At 38.3% G+C, this 17,022-nt stretch overlaps 2 protein-coding genes and 1 long non-coding RNA gene across 6 annotated transcripts; all 3 read left to right on the top strand.

Moving 5' to 3' along the window:
• Positions 1–2,374: 2,374 nt before the first annotated feature.
• LOC127338835 (uncharacterized) lies at positions 2,375–3,615 on the top strand. The gene is made up of 2 exons (XM_051364802.1): positions 2,375–2,591; positions 2,683–3,615. Exons 1-2 carry the CDS (start codon positions 2,478–2,480, stop codon positions 3,052–3,054), a joined length of 486 nt encoding a protein of 161 aa, XP_051220762.1. The 5' UTR covers positions 2,375–2,477; the 3' UTR covers positions 3,055–3,615.
• LOC127340282 (protein FAR1-RELATED SEQUENCE 3-like) lies at positions 3,367–5,326 on the top strand. The gene is made up of 2 exons (XM_051366051.1): positions 3,367–4,951; positions 5,199–5,326. Exons 1-2 carry the CDS (start codon positions 3,367–3,369, stop codon positions 5,324–5,326), a joined length of 1,713 nt encoding a protein of 570 aa, XP_051222011.1.
• A 6,061-nt stretch (positions 5,327–11,387) lies between these two features.
• Positions 11,388–15,034, top strand: LOC127345512 (uncharacterized). 4 transcript variants are annotated; one of them, XR_007878731.2, is made up of 4 exons: positions 11,389–12,063; positions 12,223–12,431; positions 12,946–14,286; positions 14,701–15,034. It is a non-coding gene; the product is annotated as an uncharacterized lncRNA (long non-coding RNA). The 4 variants fall into 4 exon arrangements; XR_011756234.1 differs by having other exon boundaries at positions 11,389–12,431; positions 12,946–13,079; positions 13,425–14,286; XR_007878732.2 differs by having other exon boundaries at positions 11,389–12,431; positions 12,946–13,877; positions 14,166–14,286.
• The last annotated feature ends 1,988 nt before the right edge of the window (positions 15,035–17,022 follow it).

Genomic DNA, 17,022 nt, shown 5'->3' with positions numbered 1-17,022 from the left:
TCGATGAAAATGAGCAGCAGGTCACCGCCATTGCAGAGATGAAGCTGCGGTGAAATACGTTACACATTAGAATGAAAAATAAGTCATTGCTCCACTCAACCAGGAAGAAACAGGATAAGGTAGAGGATGATACCTTGAGTAGAAACTGAACCAAATAAGCAACAGGCTAGCGCACTAAGCCATTGCTCCACTCAACTTGCTCCACCCCCCTATAGAACCACCAGCTATCTTTCAGAAAAAGTGAAAAACAATGCACAAACACCAAAAGGAAATCAAGTTCGTGGAGAGAAAATGAATCGATATATACTGAACTTCAAATTGTTCAAAAAAAACCCTAAGAGTAAGCTGAAACTAAACTGCACAATGAAACGGAGGGAGTAAGTTAAATAAACAGAAGCTATATACAAAACAAAGACTAAGGACATGGACAAGTGGAGTAATTGACAGCTAATGTGGAAATTTAATTTAATGTGGAGATTAATACAAAACAAAGACTGAGGACATGGACTGAGGTGACTAATATAAATGAGTAAATAAGAGATACAAGGCTGAGTTAGCAAGTTCAGTTTATACGATTCTTGTGAGGAAAGAAATTCAGAATAAGTTAGCAAAGGGAAGTCCTAATATCCCATTACTGAAAATGAAGAAATGAGGAAACCTACATCAAAAGGAAAGCCCAGTTCAGCTGGCAAGCCTTCGCACCTCGCTCCATCATGTCTGGGTGCATGTCTGTGGTGCTGTATGTAGTGCTGCTGATCACACACATGGGTCCAGTCAAGTGAGCCTAGACATTTGTTTCATGTATTAACAGGAAATTATGAATTCAGGCTAAAATTATCTAAAAATAACCATCCGAAGCTAAGTTAAAAAGACCAGGCAACTAAAACCCTCCATCACATCTATGTATTCATGATAATGGGATACTACAAATGAATTGCAACTACACGTGTAACAAAAAATTCAGACTGAACCCATGTACTGTGAGCCTCTTCCGCATTAACTCTACCAATAGGAAGCTTTCACATTTGACAAAATGGTGAACCATCTGCCGCAAGCCTCTTTTTTTGGACAATGTTCTGTAAATCATCAGAGTTTCCAGCCGATACACTTACAGCCAAAATAAAATAGCCCAGGATTCACCTCTCACCTTTGTGTTGTGCGACATCTAACTCTAGAAAACTACTTCATCAAACTATCCCAACAGAATTTGCTTGACTAGCGAGTGAATTAAATAACAACATAATAGAGAAATTAGCTACGTACCTGGCCAACCGACAGCACCAGCTCCTCCCGCCTCTTTAATTGAGTCCACTCTTCCAACTCCCTGCCTGGCGGCTCTCCACGAAATGAACTGAGACTGATAAAAAATAGTAAAATAAAGACTGAGGGAAAACTCAAGAAATGAAACAGAGACAGAGAAATAAATGAAGAATCAATAAATCGGAGATGGGGGGGTGATAAAATGTGAATTAACTCAAAACAAGGACAAAGAAAACTGAGACTAAAACTGAGGGACGGAGAATGAGAAACTGAGGGACAGAGAATGAGCGATTAAATCATAAATGACACTGATCTTAAGAATACTAAAATGATACTGATACTAAAATGAGACTGAAGAATAAAAGTGAGACTAAAACTGAGAAAAGAGAATAAATGATGAATAAGTGACAAGTAATGAGGGACAGAGAATTTGAGAGAAAATACACGACTAAGAGAAAGAGAGAATGAGAGGCCCAAGCTGAAGATGAATGAGAACAAAGGAATGAAGAAAAAAGATAAGAATGAGCTAACAATGACAGATAACTAAAACACTAAGACTGAAGAATTGGGAAAATGAGAGACTAAGAAAGAGACTAAGAATTGGCAGCAATTAACTGAAAAACTGAGCTAAGAAACTGAGAAACTGAATAACGAAGAATGATCACTGAAAACTGTAAACTGATGAATATAAATGAAGAAAGTGAAAAATGAAAACTGAGCTAACAAAGTGTAAAATGAAAACAGAGCTAAGAAACTGAAATATGAAAACTGAGCTAAGAAATTGAGGAAATGAAAAATGAATAATAAGTACTGATGACTGAAAAATCAGGAAGAATGACTAATTAAGTTGCATTGCATTTGTACATACTACATGTTAAGAACTAGTTTCAGACCATATGCTGCTTTCTTGATTCACCAATATTTCTTGATTTTCTAAAAATTGCAGGTTGAATCAGGGATATACTCTGCAAGCTTTGATACAGACATTGATATTCAGGATGAATACTTCACACAGGTAAGAAAGCTAGAAAAATTAATTACTTCACAAACGTAACAAATAAAAATACTTACAATGTTATGGTTTCAAAACAAATGCAGGATGGGTTCACATACACTGGATTGCTGCTTGATGCTATACAACATCCTCTAGAATATGTTGTACAACAAAGATCAACAACTGCGGAAATGAGGACATCTCAAATAATATTCAAAGCCATATGGAGTTGGGAAATAGGAAGCAAAGTAATGAAGCATCATCTACAACATTTGAAAAACAACTTGACGAAGATCCATGGAATCTAAGCATGTTCGATGACATACAGCTAGACCAGGTAAAACACAAAAGATGCAAAATTATTATACAAAAATGTATAATACAAACATATTTAGGTACTTATACAAAAGAGCCTAAAATGCATGCAGATTTATGATGCTGCGCCAGTGGACAAAAGGAATCAAAAGGATGTGCAAGACAAGTCAATGGAGAATGAAGATAACACAGGATTAGGGCAGTTCAATGATGAACAATCCACCGGAAATGACAATACCAGGAGAGATGGTGTCAACACAGATCAACAAAGAGAAATAACTGAAGAAGATATCAATATATTCCTGAACAATGAGAAATTAGAAGCTGAGGGAGTGAAGCAGGATGAAAATGCAAAAAATGAAACTGTGGACATCTTGAAACCAGAGATAGGAATGGAGTTTGGTACAAGAGAAGAAGCGCATAAATTCTTCAACCTGTACGCTTACACTGATGGGTTCTCAGTCAGCATTGTTTCATCTTACTGAACTGCAAGCAAAAAGAGAAACAATGAGGTGATCAGATTTACAATGAAATGCAACAAGTATGGGAGAAACAATGAAGCACAATCAGAGCAGATTGTGGCGTAGAGACAGAGCACAGTAATAGCAAAATCTAACTGCAAAGTTGAGATGGTAGTAAGTGAGAAAAATGGTTTGTGGAAAATCACAGGACTTGACCTAAAACACAACCATGCACTATGTCCACAGAGCAGGTTCTACAGGTCACACATATACATGTCAGACGGTGAAAAACAGGTGATCAAAACAATGAAACATTGCAACATGCCTACCAGAGACATGGTTGCAGTGCTGGCATTTATACGAGGAGGAATGACACAACTTCCATACAATAAGAGAAAGGTCAGCAACTACAGCTCAAGTATAAACAGGGAGGTGACAAACAATGATATGACGGAGGTCCTCGAATGGTTTGCAATGAAAAAGAAAGAAAACCCAGGGTTCTACCATTCGCTAGACTTGGATGAAAACAACAAAGTAAGAAGTGTGTTCTGGGCAGATGCAAGAGCTATACTTTACTATGATATATGTGGTGACTGTGTCAGCTTCGACACAACATTCCTAACAAATAAGTACAATATGCCGTTTGCACCGTTTGTTGGTATCTCACCACATGGAAAAACATACCTATTTGCCTGTGCATTCATAGTGAATGAATCAACAGAAAGCTTCGAGTGGTGCTTTAGAGAGTTCAAGAAAGCTATGGGAGGCAAGAGCCCTATATCAATTATAACTGACCAAGATAAAGCAATGGGAGTTGCAATTCCAGAAATTTTCAAAGATGCCGTACACAAATGTTGTTTGTTTCATGTGAAGAAAAAAATTGATGACAAAGGAGGTCCAGTATTCCAAGCAAACGAAGGTCTATATGAGGAAATGCAAGACATTATTGACAAGTCACTGATAGTACATGAATTTGAATCACTATGGCAAGCAATGATAAATGAGCACAATGTAGGGCATATTAAGATATTCCAAGATCTTTGGAAGAGTATAAAGAAGTGGGTTCCAGTTTACTTCAAAAACAACTTCTTCCCCTTCATACAAACTACAGCTAGAAGCGAAGGCACTAATGCATTGTTCAAAAAAGGTGTAGGCCCACAATTCAGCATGACAAGTTTCCTAAGGGAGTACCAACGCATAATGGATAACATTCATGCAACTGAAGATGAACTAGATCATAATGTAGTAAACAAGAGGGTTCCGGAGAAAAAGTATCTCACTAGATACTACATTGAAAGGCAAGCACATGAACTGTACAACATATCTATCTTCTGGAAATTCCAAAATATCTTAAATGATGTTACAAGACTACAAATCAGAGAGGAAGAAAAAGGGAAGATGTACTGGGTATTTCAAGCAACAAATTACCCAATAAAAGAGCACAGGAAAAGGGATTACCTTGTTCAAGTAAATGAAGAGACACAAGATTATTCGTGCATCTGCTGCCGGTTTAATAAGGATGGCCTGCTCTGTTCTCACATACTGAAGGTAATGCTGCAATTGCAAGTGGAAAAGATACCAGAAAAATATATAATTGACAGGTGGCGTAAGAGAGAAAAGAAGCAATTCAATCATTTTATCCCTCCTCCAAATGAGGACAGCACAGTACTGAGATTCAATATACTATCAAGAATGCTGGGTCACACTGCTTCAAACGGATCAAAGAACAACAGAAGATACAAATTCTTGATACAAGAAATACCAAGACTTGACGCAGAAATGGAAAAAATGGACAAAGAAACTGAAGAAAAATCAGCAATGGGGCAGAACAGCTCAACACGAACTGTTGTGAACTTGGATCCTACAACTGAAAGTGGTTCAAACATACAACTACTTGACCCAGATGTTGTAGATACAAAAGGTCGCCCTAGATTGCTGACTATAAAAGAAAGAATAAAGCAGAACAAGTTCTATTGCTGCACCCATTGTGGTTCTAACATGCATACCAAAAAAAATGTGACCAACTGCATTTGACATTCAATTTGCCAAAGAAGAAGAGAGGAAGGAAGAAAAATGACAATGGTTTGTGAAAAATTCGCTTCAGTTAGCTTCCAGGTACTAATAATATAGTTATACAGTACTAATCATATCATCTTATTTGCTTCCAGGTACAAACAATGAGGGAAATGCATCGTCAAAAAGGGCAAGGAAAACTACAAAACAAAGTGTTGCTGAGCAAAACATGGTGAACCAAAGTGTTTCTTCTTCAGCAACACCACACACAGATGGGCAGTAGAGGAAGTATTCAAGAAGATAGCAAGCAAGAAAATTTGACAGAAAATGTATCTGGATGAATAAAATGATGTATTTTTGGATGGAGGCGTAAATGACCAGAATGTTTATTTTCTATAAAAAGATTGTTTGCTACAGAGATACATATATTATGCATGCATTGTAAACTTGTGTTTGTATTGCTTAAAATTCGATGTACTTTGGGTCCATTGAAAAACCATGAAAAAATAGCTACTGATCCAGGGAAAGAAACTGATGAATGTCGAGAAAACGAAAAAATGATCCAACAAAAGTCATGCTAAAAATGAGTCCTCCTCCTTTTCTCGGGCTTGGAACCGGCTAGCCATATTGAGAACAATAAAATATGGCGTAGGCGGAGTTACCCACCCCCCCAATGCCCCAAAAACATACATACAAACAAACAGAGAACTGTATGCAAAGACCTACTGTCAACAATGATCATTAGAACCAATGCTTAAAAAAATTAGGTTCATAAAGAAGCACTAAACACACATAAGACTATTGTAGTTACAGTCACATGTTCGAGCAAAACATATAGCTATAGTGTATAGAAAACAAACAAGATATATAGACAAAAATTAGATGAGGCTCCAGAAAACTGAAGTTTGTTCATCTACATAACAGTCTACAAAGGTTTTCATCCTCGAAAAGAGCCATTTTCGAGATACTTTTGCAAAAGGAACTGGGCGGCGCGTCAACCAATCATTGCTTGAAAAAAGGCACATGCCAATCTTGCAGCAGTGAACACTTGGAACTCCAAAAGTAATGCATCAATGGAGTTGTCGCGCAAAATCCTCCTGTGCACCAAATATGTTGATTACTAAAAATGCTGAGAACAACAATCATTGACTAAGCTATGATTGTACCTTAACATAGAAATTTGTAACTAAGCTCTGGTCAGCTTTGTTACCGCTGTGGAAGAAAAGATGATTTGCATACTGAATACGGAGATGATTAATATCATTAGAGCTGAATTCCTTAAGCAAGCTCTTGGTAGGATCAAAAACTTCCAGAGACTTCATTTGAAAGACACCACAATCATGACTGCTCAAGAAAAAAAGTGTAGGACACATAGAAAAAGAAAATTTATATTACAAAAAAGGCTATAAAAATGTATAAACTCATGTCACACTTGAAAACACAAAAAAGACAACTCAGGTTACAGATTGAAAAAACAAAAAGGACAACTTACGCATTTTTCTGGCGAGGCATGTTAGGTGTCATAACTGTGAAACTCTTGAAATTAGGAACATCAGTGTCAAAAATCTTATTCCATAGAATAATGAAATTATCAATCTATGTCAAAAACATAAACAAAAAAGAGAATTAATGATTAATAAAAACATATACACAAGAGATCATGTATATAAAAAAAGGGAATAGGACACATACTAAGGGGCCACAGACAGCACACTGATATTCAGATTTTGGACCATAGAAAGAGTCAAGAAAATCAAACAGCTTCCACTTGAAGTCAACCACAAAAGAAAACCAATGATCCTCATGACATATAGGAAAAAATAACTGCATGATCAACATTGAGAAACAAATTAAAAAACAAAAAAGAAAATTGATTAAAATCAGGTTACTCGAGAAAAGTACATGCATAGTCAGTCATACCCTATCAGAGAAATCTAGCCCTTTCCCCTTGCTTGCACTAGCAGCACCAAGAAATGAGGTCCGAACAAGGCTCTCGTGCATTTGATTAGACAACTGAAGAATGCTTTCCTGAAAAATAAGAAAATGTAAACTAGTGAATAGTTTCATAAAAAAAGGAGAGAACAAGAAAAAGCTAATTAGCTATTAATGGTACATAGTTATACATACACCAATGTATGAAAAGAAGTAATGCCTTCCAGACTTTGAAGGATGATTATCTTCAAACAGTTTACGAAAGAAGCAAGGGATTATGAAGTTATCTATGTGACCATCAGGCATAAGAGTTTGACCAAGAGAAATATAGCTGCAATGAACACCATGATACACAAGAGCATAGTTCCTATAATGAAAACAACACACGATAATTATAAAATAGTATACTATAAACAAATAATAATGAAAAAAGGAATAAGTAATGAACTAGATGATAACAATTAACAGGACATACTTCTGAATTCGGTTGGTGTATGCCAATTCAACAATTGCACTGAAATGCATAATGTCATCGTCTGATACAGGAAAGCGTGGATTGTGTGCTAAAGGAAAAACAAGGGTGTTCTTAGGCTGCAGGATAATAAACCGACTGTCTGCACTTTTCTGTTCCTTAATGATACTATCAACATTCTCTAAATCAACAACTTCTGGCTGAGCTTTAAATGTTGCTCCTTGCATTTCTTTTGATTTACAAAAAGTGCTAGATTTCTGATGTACTGTCCTATCGTAAACTGAATCAACATCCACAGCAAGTTTCTTTTGATGGTCTTTGAAGGAGAATGATTTAGTGATAGTAACTTCGGGAGAGTCCTCAATCTACAAAAATAAATTAAAAATACAAACTACTTTAGAAAATGAAGACTACATGAAAAGAAAATGAAAACAGGGTGAAAAATTAATATAAAGATGGAAAGGGAAAAGGGTAGAATACCAAAGTAGCCTTTGGAGTTGTGTCACCAATAGTAATTGGAGCTTTCTTGCTTCCTTTCAAAGTTTTTGGTAAGACATTATCACCAATAGGTACCTCTGCTACATTGGTTCCTTCCTTTATGAACAAGATGCAATTTCAAAAAAAAGGTGGCAATAGCCACAAACTCAGAACAGTGAAGAAAAAAAGATCAATGGAAGATAACAAAAAAAATGATAAGTTGAAAAGAGCTTTGCAACTAACTTTGCCAACACAAGAAGGCGACAAACTCATACGACCAATAGGAGATATAAGGTCAGTTTGACAAAATCCGGGTGAACCGTTTTCAGGCAAGTGAAGGGTCAATCTAGACTTCACCTTAACTAGAGGCTGCATGAGTGGGGCTGTTTTTAAAATAAAAACAAAGATTCACAAAAAAAACCATGTCAGAGCAACTCGCAGAAAAGAATAAAAAAGGAGGGCAAGGATACCAAAATGAATGAGCTACTACCTGTGATGTTCCGATTTTTAGCAAAAGCATTGGATACAAAAGCAACAGGTGTATCTACACACAAAAAAATAGGAAGTAATGATATAGTAAAACAGAAAAGCACATGAAAAAGACATAGAAATAGTACCCCAATACCTATCGGAACGGTATTGCTGCTAATGTACCAAGGACGTGAGTTTGACAAAAAAAGAAGAACACTATGAGCTACTCTCTGCAACAAGTTGTTGTTGCCCAATTGAGAAGAATTCAGAGACTGAGCAATATCAATGATGCCATCTATAGTCTGGTACAGAAACAAGTACAAAAAATCAAAAAAAGATATTGGAAGTAAAAAGATAACAAGAAGGGAGTACATAAGGAAGTAATGATATTGTGGTACCTTCCCAGACAATTTAAAGCCAAACTCTTCATGCAAGGCCTGCTTTTGTTCCTCTGATATTGCATCAAAGTGGGTACCACAATGCACTGTGTTTGTGTTACTCACGTTTGGTTTCTGAAAAAATCAATGAAATCATAATTAACTAAACCGTGAAAAAAGCAACAAACATGAAAAGACTAAATAAAATGAGAAGGACAAGTCATTATACGTTTAAGTAGCATGTTGGAAGATCTTGTCTCAGCCGCCGCCTACCAAACAATGTACGGCTTTTACGATCCAATTCAGAGAATTCAATTATCATGTCGCCCCGCCACGAAACAGCTCTTGGAACTCCACTGCCCAGCAATGTGAACACCAAAATCAAGGGCATCTAGATAATACACCTTGAAAAAACAAAAAGAAAATAACAGAAAGAACAAAAGTCGAAATATTAAAATATAAAATAAAATGATTTAAAAATAAAAGGGACCACATATTTTAAGAGATAGTGCTTACTGCAAGTCCATATGAACAGAACTCAAATGCCTTAGGTTTTCTCCCATTTGATTTTGCAAACTTCAATGTTTTTGTAATTCCATGAATAAGATGCTTGTAAACTACATGACAAACATCAAAATTCCTTGCTTGTTCACAATCACCCAGCTGCCTTATGTATCTGGTGTCTAAACAATCACTGGCTGATGGGCAAAGGAAGCAAGAGATAGCAATTTGCATGAAACAAAAAAAATCTCTTGATCAGATAGTAGCGGTTCGCTAGATCTTAGCCTGTCACCAAAGAAGGCAATGTGCGGGGCATCTGATAGATTGAATAAAGACAAAATGAAGTCCAATCCACCATCACTGTCAATCCCAGAATTTGGCAACTCAGCTCCAGAATTTGGCAAACCAAGAACAAAATGAAAAGAATCTTTTGAAACATTTAATATCTTGTCATCAACAATGATTTGCGAAGAGCGAGCATCGACACATGAAGAGAGCCACCGGATAAAAGGTGATGGAATGCCAGTCTTCCCAAAAACAAGTAAACAATGGAAACCAAACTTCTCAATAACAGACTTCTGAGCATCAGTAAGGCGGCGCAACACTTCGAAAAAAATACTTGGTTGAATAAACAGTGAAGCATGACTTGTCAATCCCAGATTTCTTTACTCTTTTATTCTGGAAAACACATTAGAAAAAAAACAAGGATACAAATATTATTAAAAAAGGCACCAAAAGAATGTAAAAGAGGGTCTAAAAGAAAAGACACACAGATGCACATGAATAAACACACCTCTTTCCATACATTGGAAGACCTACAGAACTTTGAGAAATCTCTTTTAACAGCTTTAATAGCCTGTCACAATAATAAAAAAGGAAGAATAAAAATAAATTCAAAGAGCATAACAAAGAAAAGAGAAAGATAGAAAGGATTTTCTGCAATGCAAAAAGAGGAATATAAACAACAACTAAGATGCATATAACTGAAACCCCAGTACCTCCTTGCTGAAAAACTCAAAAAGTGCATCATCTAAAATTCTCTTCCTCCAAGCCAGTTTTCCAACATCCAAACACAGTGATAGAATACAAAGGGAATACAACCTTGAATATAAGATAGAATTCAAAAAAAAACCAATAGAATAAAAAGCAGTGACAGAAAGGGAGAATAATTGAAAAATAAAGCAAAGAGTAACAACTTCTGTATCATCACTTGATGAACTGAATTCATTGTGGCAATCAAAATCTGAAGACCCACAATCAGATCCATCACGCCAATGAACATAAGCTCGATGCCTACATGAATAAATGATAAAGATAAATTGAGAAAATATATATTAAAACATATATTCAGATGATAGCACACATCAGAAAATGGGACACGAAATTTAGAACTTGGGCACTCGGTGAACATTAAAATAAAAACAACGACTAATAAGTTTTTCATATAGCGCATGTATGCAGGTATGTGTGTTCCCAGTTCAAAACTTAAATACAAAAACATGCAACTTGAACATTAAAATAAAAACAACGATAGCACCCATCAGAAATGGGACCATTTCATATATTAATAAAATTAAAACTGGACCTTATCATGCAATGATAAAAAAGGAAAAATGTTATACACACTGCCATAATCCTAATTAATCTGACTAACCAATCAAAAAGTATTGGTATCAGACAGAATATGTAGGTATCAGACAAAATGAACTGACAAAAATGTAGATATACACCTGTTGCTCCAAGCACAAGTATGTTACTAAAAACCGTAAAACAATGGGATGTATATAATACTAAAACAAATATGAAAACAAAACAAAAAATAAGGAGCTGCAGTCAGATGAGCAAAACCAGAACTACATACACTCAAGGAGGAACCAGATACAAAAATGCTTGTATATATCCATGCAACACAGTCAGAAAAGCTAATTACTAAAAAGATATAAGGCTGTTGTTGTACCCGCCTGGTGAAAGCACTACCCGCGCGCGCATTTTGGACCGCACGATTATGCCTCCAAACCAGCATGATACGTTCGTTTTGGTAGATAGAATAAGTTACCGGTACACTACTTTTTATCTCTAATCTCACTGACATATTGGTCAGTCCGTGGCATCGTTACTGGGCAAACAGTTCATCCGGTGAAAAAAGCAACGTGCAATTTCATCTAACCTTTCTCTCTCTTCCTCCCCCACATCGCTGCCCTGGCCCTTCTTCTCCATCTCGACTCCCGCAGCCATGCCGCCGGAAGCCCCATCCCATCACCTCACCAGCCTCCTCAGCCCCACTGCTCGCCGCCGCAGCTCATGTGTCCTCTCCCCGTCCTATTCCTCCTCGGACGCAGTCGTCCCACACCTCCAATTGCCGCAAGGCGCAAACCCTAGGTCCTGTTCTGTGCTAAGGGAAGCACTGCTCTAGGCGGGGGTCGGGGCCGTAGATTCGTTGCACAAGAGGACGAGCCGACGCTGAGAAGGCACTGCGGGAGGCACGGGGTCAGGAGGAGGGTTGGAGGCGTTGCTCGAGGCAGGGGTCTTGGGACGCGGAATTAGCCTGTGTAGAGGAGGCATGGGGACGAGCAGCTCTGCTAGGGAGAGGGAGGCGCTTGGCCTGCTCTATGTAAAATCTTCCTGCCCATCCTTCCCTAGCGATGAGTATGGGCGCTTCCTCCTCAGGCCGGCCAACCACCAAATACATGCACTTCATCTGTTGTTCTTCCTCTATTTCTTGGCCGCACTGATCCAGCGCCTTGGAACTTTAAAATTGCAGAGATAGTATTTCTTTCATAGGGATTTCAGGTATGATTGTTTCTCATGTGCTACAAATTCTATTTTGTTCCCGATTTTTTGATGTATTTTCTGGTTTCTAGCTTCTATTACGAAAATCATATGGTAAAAGTGTGCTCCCTGCATGATTGGGAATAGTTATTAGACTGCTAATGTATTCTTTTTCTGCAGTTTTTCCGTAGTAGCAAGAGATGATTGCTAGATGTGAAGCATCTCATTTCTTGCATATGTGCATAATCCTTTTCCTGCAATAGAAGTATACCAGCTCGCTGTCGCCTTAAATTTCCAGGCTCTGTCGCCGCTGGACTGGTGAGGGTCGCCATCAGCTATGTCCGTTGTCCCTGGGCACACCTGCCACAATTGTTATGCCACGTATCAAGGTAGGTTGTGTTATTGACCTTTGATTCAACTTTCCATCGCTGATATTTGTCAACTCCATGTCTATAGTTCTTAGTTCTTTGGAGATATTCTATACGCTAGCATTGTTATTGATAAGTGATGGTCGGTACTACTGCATGCTAGGGATATAGTTTAGTTCAGAATCGATAGCAAGTTCAGTTTTGTAGTTTGGTGCAGTGACCTTGGACTGAATAATCTGTTTCGTACTTTCATAGTTTCAAGTTAGTCTTTAAATATAAATTGTATAAGTTGCTGCAAGCTTTCCATAGAGTATCTAAGTGTGCAATTTTTCTAGATGGTTTGGAAGCAGCAGTGTTGCTAAACTCAAAGTGGTTATTTGCAGTGAAAGAAAAAACCCAACTGCTAAGATTCTCTAGATACTGTTAGTTGTATATGTGTAGCAATTAAAGAATGCCCCTCAAGCTCCAGTTAAAGTATTATCTTACAAGACGACGGCTGTTGAAATCCCTCGCCATTCTTTAATTGCTGCGACAGGTTCGGGGGACGGTGTTCAGTCGGATGTCGGCGTTGGTGCTCTCGGAGGCGCAGATCACCTGCTAGCACGGCTGGAGATAACTGCCGCATCCTATGGTGGCCAACTCAGCAGCAGTATCGACGCCAAATCTGAGGCGTGTAACTTCATCCCTTCGCATCTCTCACCCCCATTGATGCCACATCTATTCACTAAAACACATTTAGTTTGTTGATTGGTATAGGGTGACCCGAATAAGGTTGTCACATATATAATCATGTTATGACATCTTTTATTTTGATTGGTATAATCTGAGTGAATAAGTTGACTGATGTTGTGTAGTCTACATACATTGTCATTTTTAATATGGATGTGTAGTAATTAAATCATATTTATGTGTGCACAAAAAATACTATCTGAATTCCCCGATCTGTATTAACAAACAATATGGAATGTGCAAGCTTAACACATTGTTCTTATGCTCCCTTTTCTGTTTGTGCAGATCAAATAGGAGATGCCAGTGTTTATCTTTTTCATCTATTTATCTATTATGTATGTTCTTGCCAGCTCAGATGTATTCTTAGGCTGACAGATTTAATGTCACAAGGAGCAATGTAGTGTTGCAAATATTGATGGAGCCAGAGGTGTAGTATTGGTGAAGTGGCATTGATTTTTCTCTGCTGTAGAAAGTAAAGTCAATTTTAAAGTCAGTAACCCAGATTTTCCTTGCATATGCGGTATCTATTCTTATTCTAAGACAGAAAGAATTGATACACCACACTGATTTCATTGATGTTTGGTCAATATATAAACATACATATGTTGCCTGTTAGGTGAACTACCACTAGCTAATTACAAGGGAAGAACAGGTAAACAAGAGCAACCACAGGTCATGTAGCTGATTGTGTGTGCGTGAGGCAGACTGAATCATCTGACGCTTGTGCCTAAATAAATGGTCAGACATTGCTAGCTTAGTTTCGTGTCATCTAGGGCTTTTCATTTCATCTCATCTCATCGTTTATTAATGTTATTATATTAGTATTAAGGAAAGCAAGGTTTGTCTATGTCTTTTTTACAATAACATTTTAAGTTGTCAATCGACCCAAGCATCGGATAATGCATAGGAGGATGTATGGGCAATGAATTGGTCATTTTGCTTTGTTATTCTTCTACAGTGAATGAAGTGTCCTGAACAAGTACTTTTTTGCAAATGTTGACCATTCTCCTCTGTGATATACTGCAGTACGCATCGCCCCGTCCGATGGGGACCGGGCAGGACGCCTGTTCATTAAGCCGGCAGCAGCGAAGGCATCACAACTTCAAATCATGGATCGAAGTTTCCACATCTATCGTGGGATTGCAAAGTGAGATGCTCTGAATTAGTGTTCGTTGAACTTGCTTTTTATTTTTGAGATTTCAATTGCTGAACCCATATCGCTATAATTTTATCATTGCAGGTTGTGATGTCTATTTATTTATTATTATGTATATCAAAATTTTAACTTGATGAGTTGTTTCCTGGTAGTGCTCGGTTAACTGTCATCAACGTTTCACTTTCTACCCTTGTGGTATCATCATAACACAATAATTTAATATTCTCCAAGCCTTTTGCAAATTATGAAATACATATATGTAGTGATAGCGGTTGTTGTGAGGTTGAGCAGTTCATATGCTTCTGATAATTCCTATCATATATGTGCTGAAATGGTTATTTATTTCTCTTTGAAAGTCCTCAATTTCATTGTCATTTACCAGATTCCTATCGGATTTTCTTACAGGATGTGGTTGAAACATACAACATCGAGGCAATTCCTGACCTTAGTGTTCATGAAGGATGGTGAGAAGGTCGGCACCATCGTTATTGACATCTGGTATATCCGTTGGGTTTGACTGAATTTTGTGTTGATTCCACTTATAGTTCAGAACTTCAAACGTGTCATCCCAGATGTTCTGAAATTCCTTATGTTCTACTGTCACTTATTGTATTTGAAGTTTGGATCTGACTGCCACAAAAGCAATATGTGGCACTTATTATGCTGCTGAACTTTTTGTAGAAACGAGTTGTTGTAGTTGCTCCTAGCTGGTGTTGTTACTAGCAGTTTTGCAGTTTCCTGTTCAATCTTACCGCAGTGCTATAACTGTCAGGGATTAGATGAATGCATAACATGGATTATGCAGTGGTCTGGATTTGGTCCCCAAGGGGATTGGTTGAAGGGACGGGGATCACCCAATCCTGTGTGGATTACGGAACAAAGGCCTCACTGTTAACTATTATCCATCTTGGTTCCGTCGGCTTCCATACTACTTCTGTATCATCACCTATTTTGCAATATGCTCCGAGACTACTCCATTGACCTGGTCGGCTGGTATGATTGTTCCCCATGAACAAATTGATTTCTGCTGCTCCAGATCGTCCATATGATTGTAGCAGCTATAGTTGTGTCCTTTTTGTGATAATAGAAGTGATAAAATTTGGGTATTTATTTGTATCTCAGGAATAACACATTGATTTTGTCTTCCATCATGTTATACATGACAGGAGACATCAAAGTGCTGGAGACTTTAAAACGTGTGATGCTGCCAACGTTGTACCTATGGTGTCTTCTAACTCTATATATGATGTCTTCCAGACAACGGAAGAGAACAGCCGCCTCTTTGTACTCCTTATGGTTCTTTGCTTTTGAAAGGTTGGCTGTTCCGGTTCAGCTACAAGAAGTGGTACATTATTTGCTAATAACATACCAGAACGTTTATTGAATTGACATGATTTAAAATATCCAATTAGGTGTCTAGCATACTGCAAGAAATCCTATCCTATTAAACTAAAAAGCTATACACAAAAATAATCATGCCAGTTATGCCGGGCAAAGAGACCACTCCTGCCTAGATGACAATAAATAGCCCTTTTAATAATTACAAGAAAAACGAAAGAAAGCACCAATAGTGACGAAGCCAAAGCATCTGCAAACCCACGACGTCTAGGGCTCAATGTCAGACGCAGTGTAGCCGGCGCGGCGAAGCGCGCTTGTCCATCTAGTACTCCATATCAGCTAGCTACTCTTCTCTACATAGTTAAAGCATGAGGAACCAGATACAAAAACACCTACCACCCATGCTATCAGCAAAATAACATTGCTTCCACCACCAGATCCAGACGAGCAACACACAAAAATCAAGGGTGTACAAGGAAACACATGCTGTGTGTTGTAAACGAACTACCTAGCTATACAATACGGTAGACACAATCACAAGGACCCATGATATCGGCCACCAAAATCCTGGCACAGCGTTACGACACCAGATCCAAAATCGAGCAACCAAGCGACACTAGATGAGGAAAAACTACAGAGGGGAGGGGATAAACGACGAAGAAACAAACCCATCCTGCTGCCGACGAACCCTCTTACGACCTCGTCGAATCACTGGTCGCTCCATGGAAGCATCACCATGGAGCAACCCACGTCGTCCGTGTCGACGACCAGCCATGGAGCAGATCTCCGGTACGCCCTCCCGCCCCACCGCCGCCCGCTCCTTCCGGCAGCCCTCCCGCTCGCCGCCGCAGCCGCTCGCCGCGGCTGACTGGCTCCGCTCCGCTCCGCCCCTATCCTCTTCTCCCCAACAAATGAAAAAGACAGAGGAGAGACAACGTCGCTATGGACAAGATAACACGAACCCCGAAATTCAAAACAGTAGAAAAACCCGGAAAAACCAGAGCTAACTGAAAAACCGAACTTAAAGAAAACCGGCGGGACGCTGAAGCAAGATATCAAGATTCGCGCTGTCTCCACAAATGAACGGTTAGAGATATGACTTGAAGCGAATTCTGTTTTCAGCTAGCTGAAAATTAGGAACTTTATTTATTTGTGATATCATTTTTAGGATGGAAGAGCGTATTATATGTTTTGATGTTGACCATTGCTCGGAAACTTAGCATTAGCCTCATTAAGAGCAGTTGGTTAGAGCAGGTGGGGTGCGGAAATGGTGAATGGAACCTGGGTGCGCGCGCACCCATTTACAAAAAGTTCAAAAAAATTCTATTTAAAAGTTTCAAAAAAATGTGAAGTAAATTTTTGCATGTATATATTATGTTGATACTTACT

The sequence above is a fragment of the Lolium perenne genome, chromosome 3 (assembly GCF_019359855.2).
Source record: "Lolium perenne isolate Kyuss_39 chromosome 3, Kyuss_2.0, whole genome shotgun sequence".
NCBI lineage: Eukaryota > Viridiplantae > Streptophyta > Magnoliopsida > Poales > Poaceae > Lolium > Lolium perenne.
This window is presented reverse-complemented; position numbering and strand designations above follow the sequence as displayed.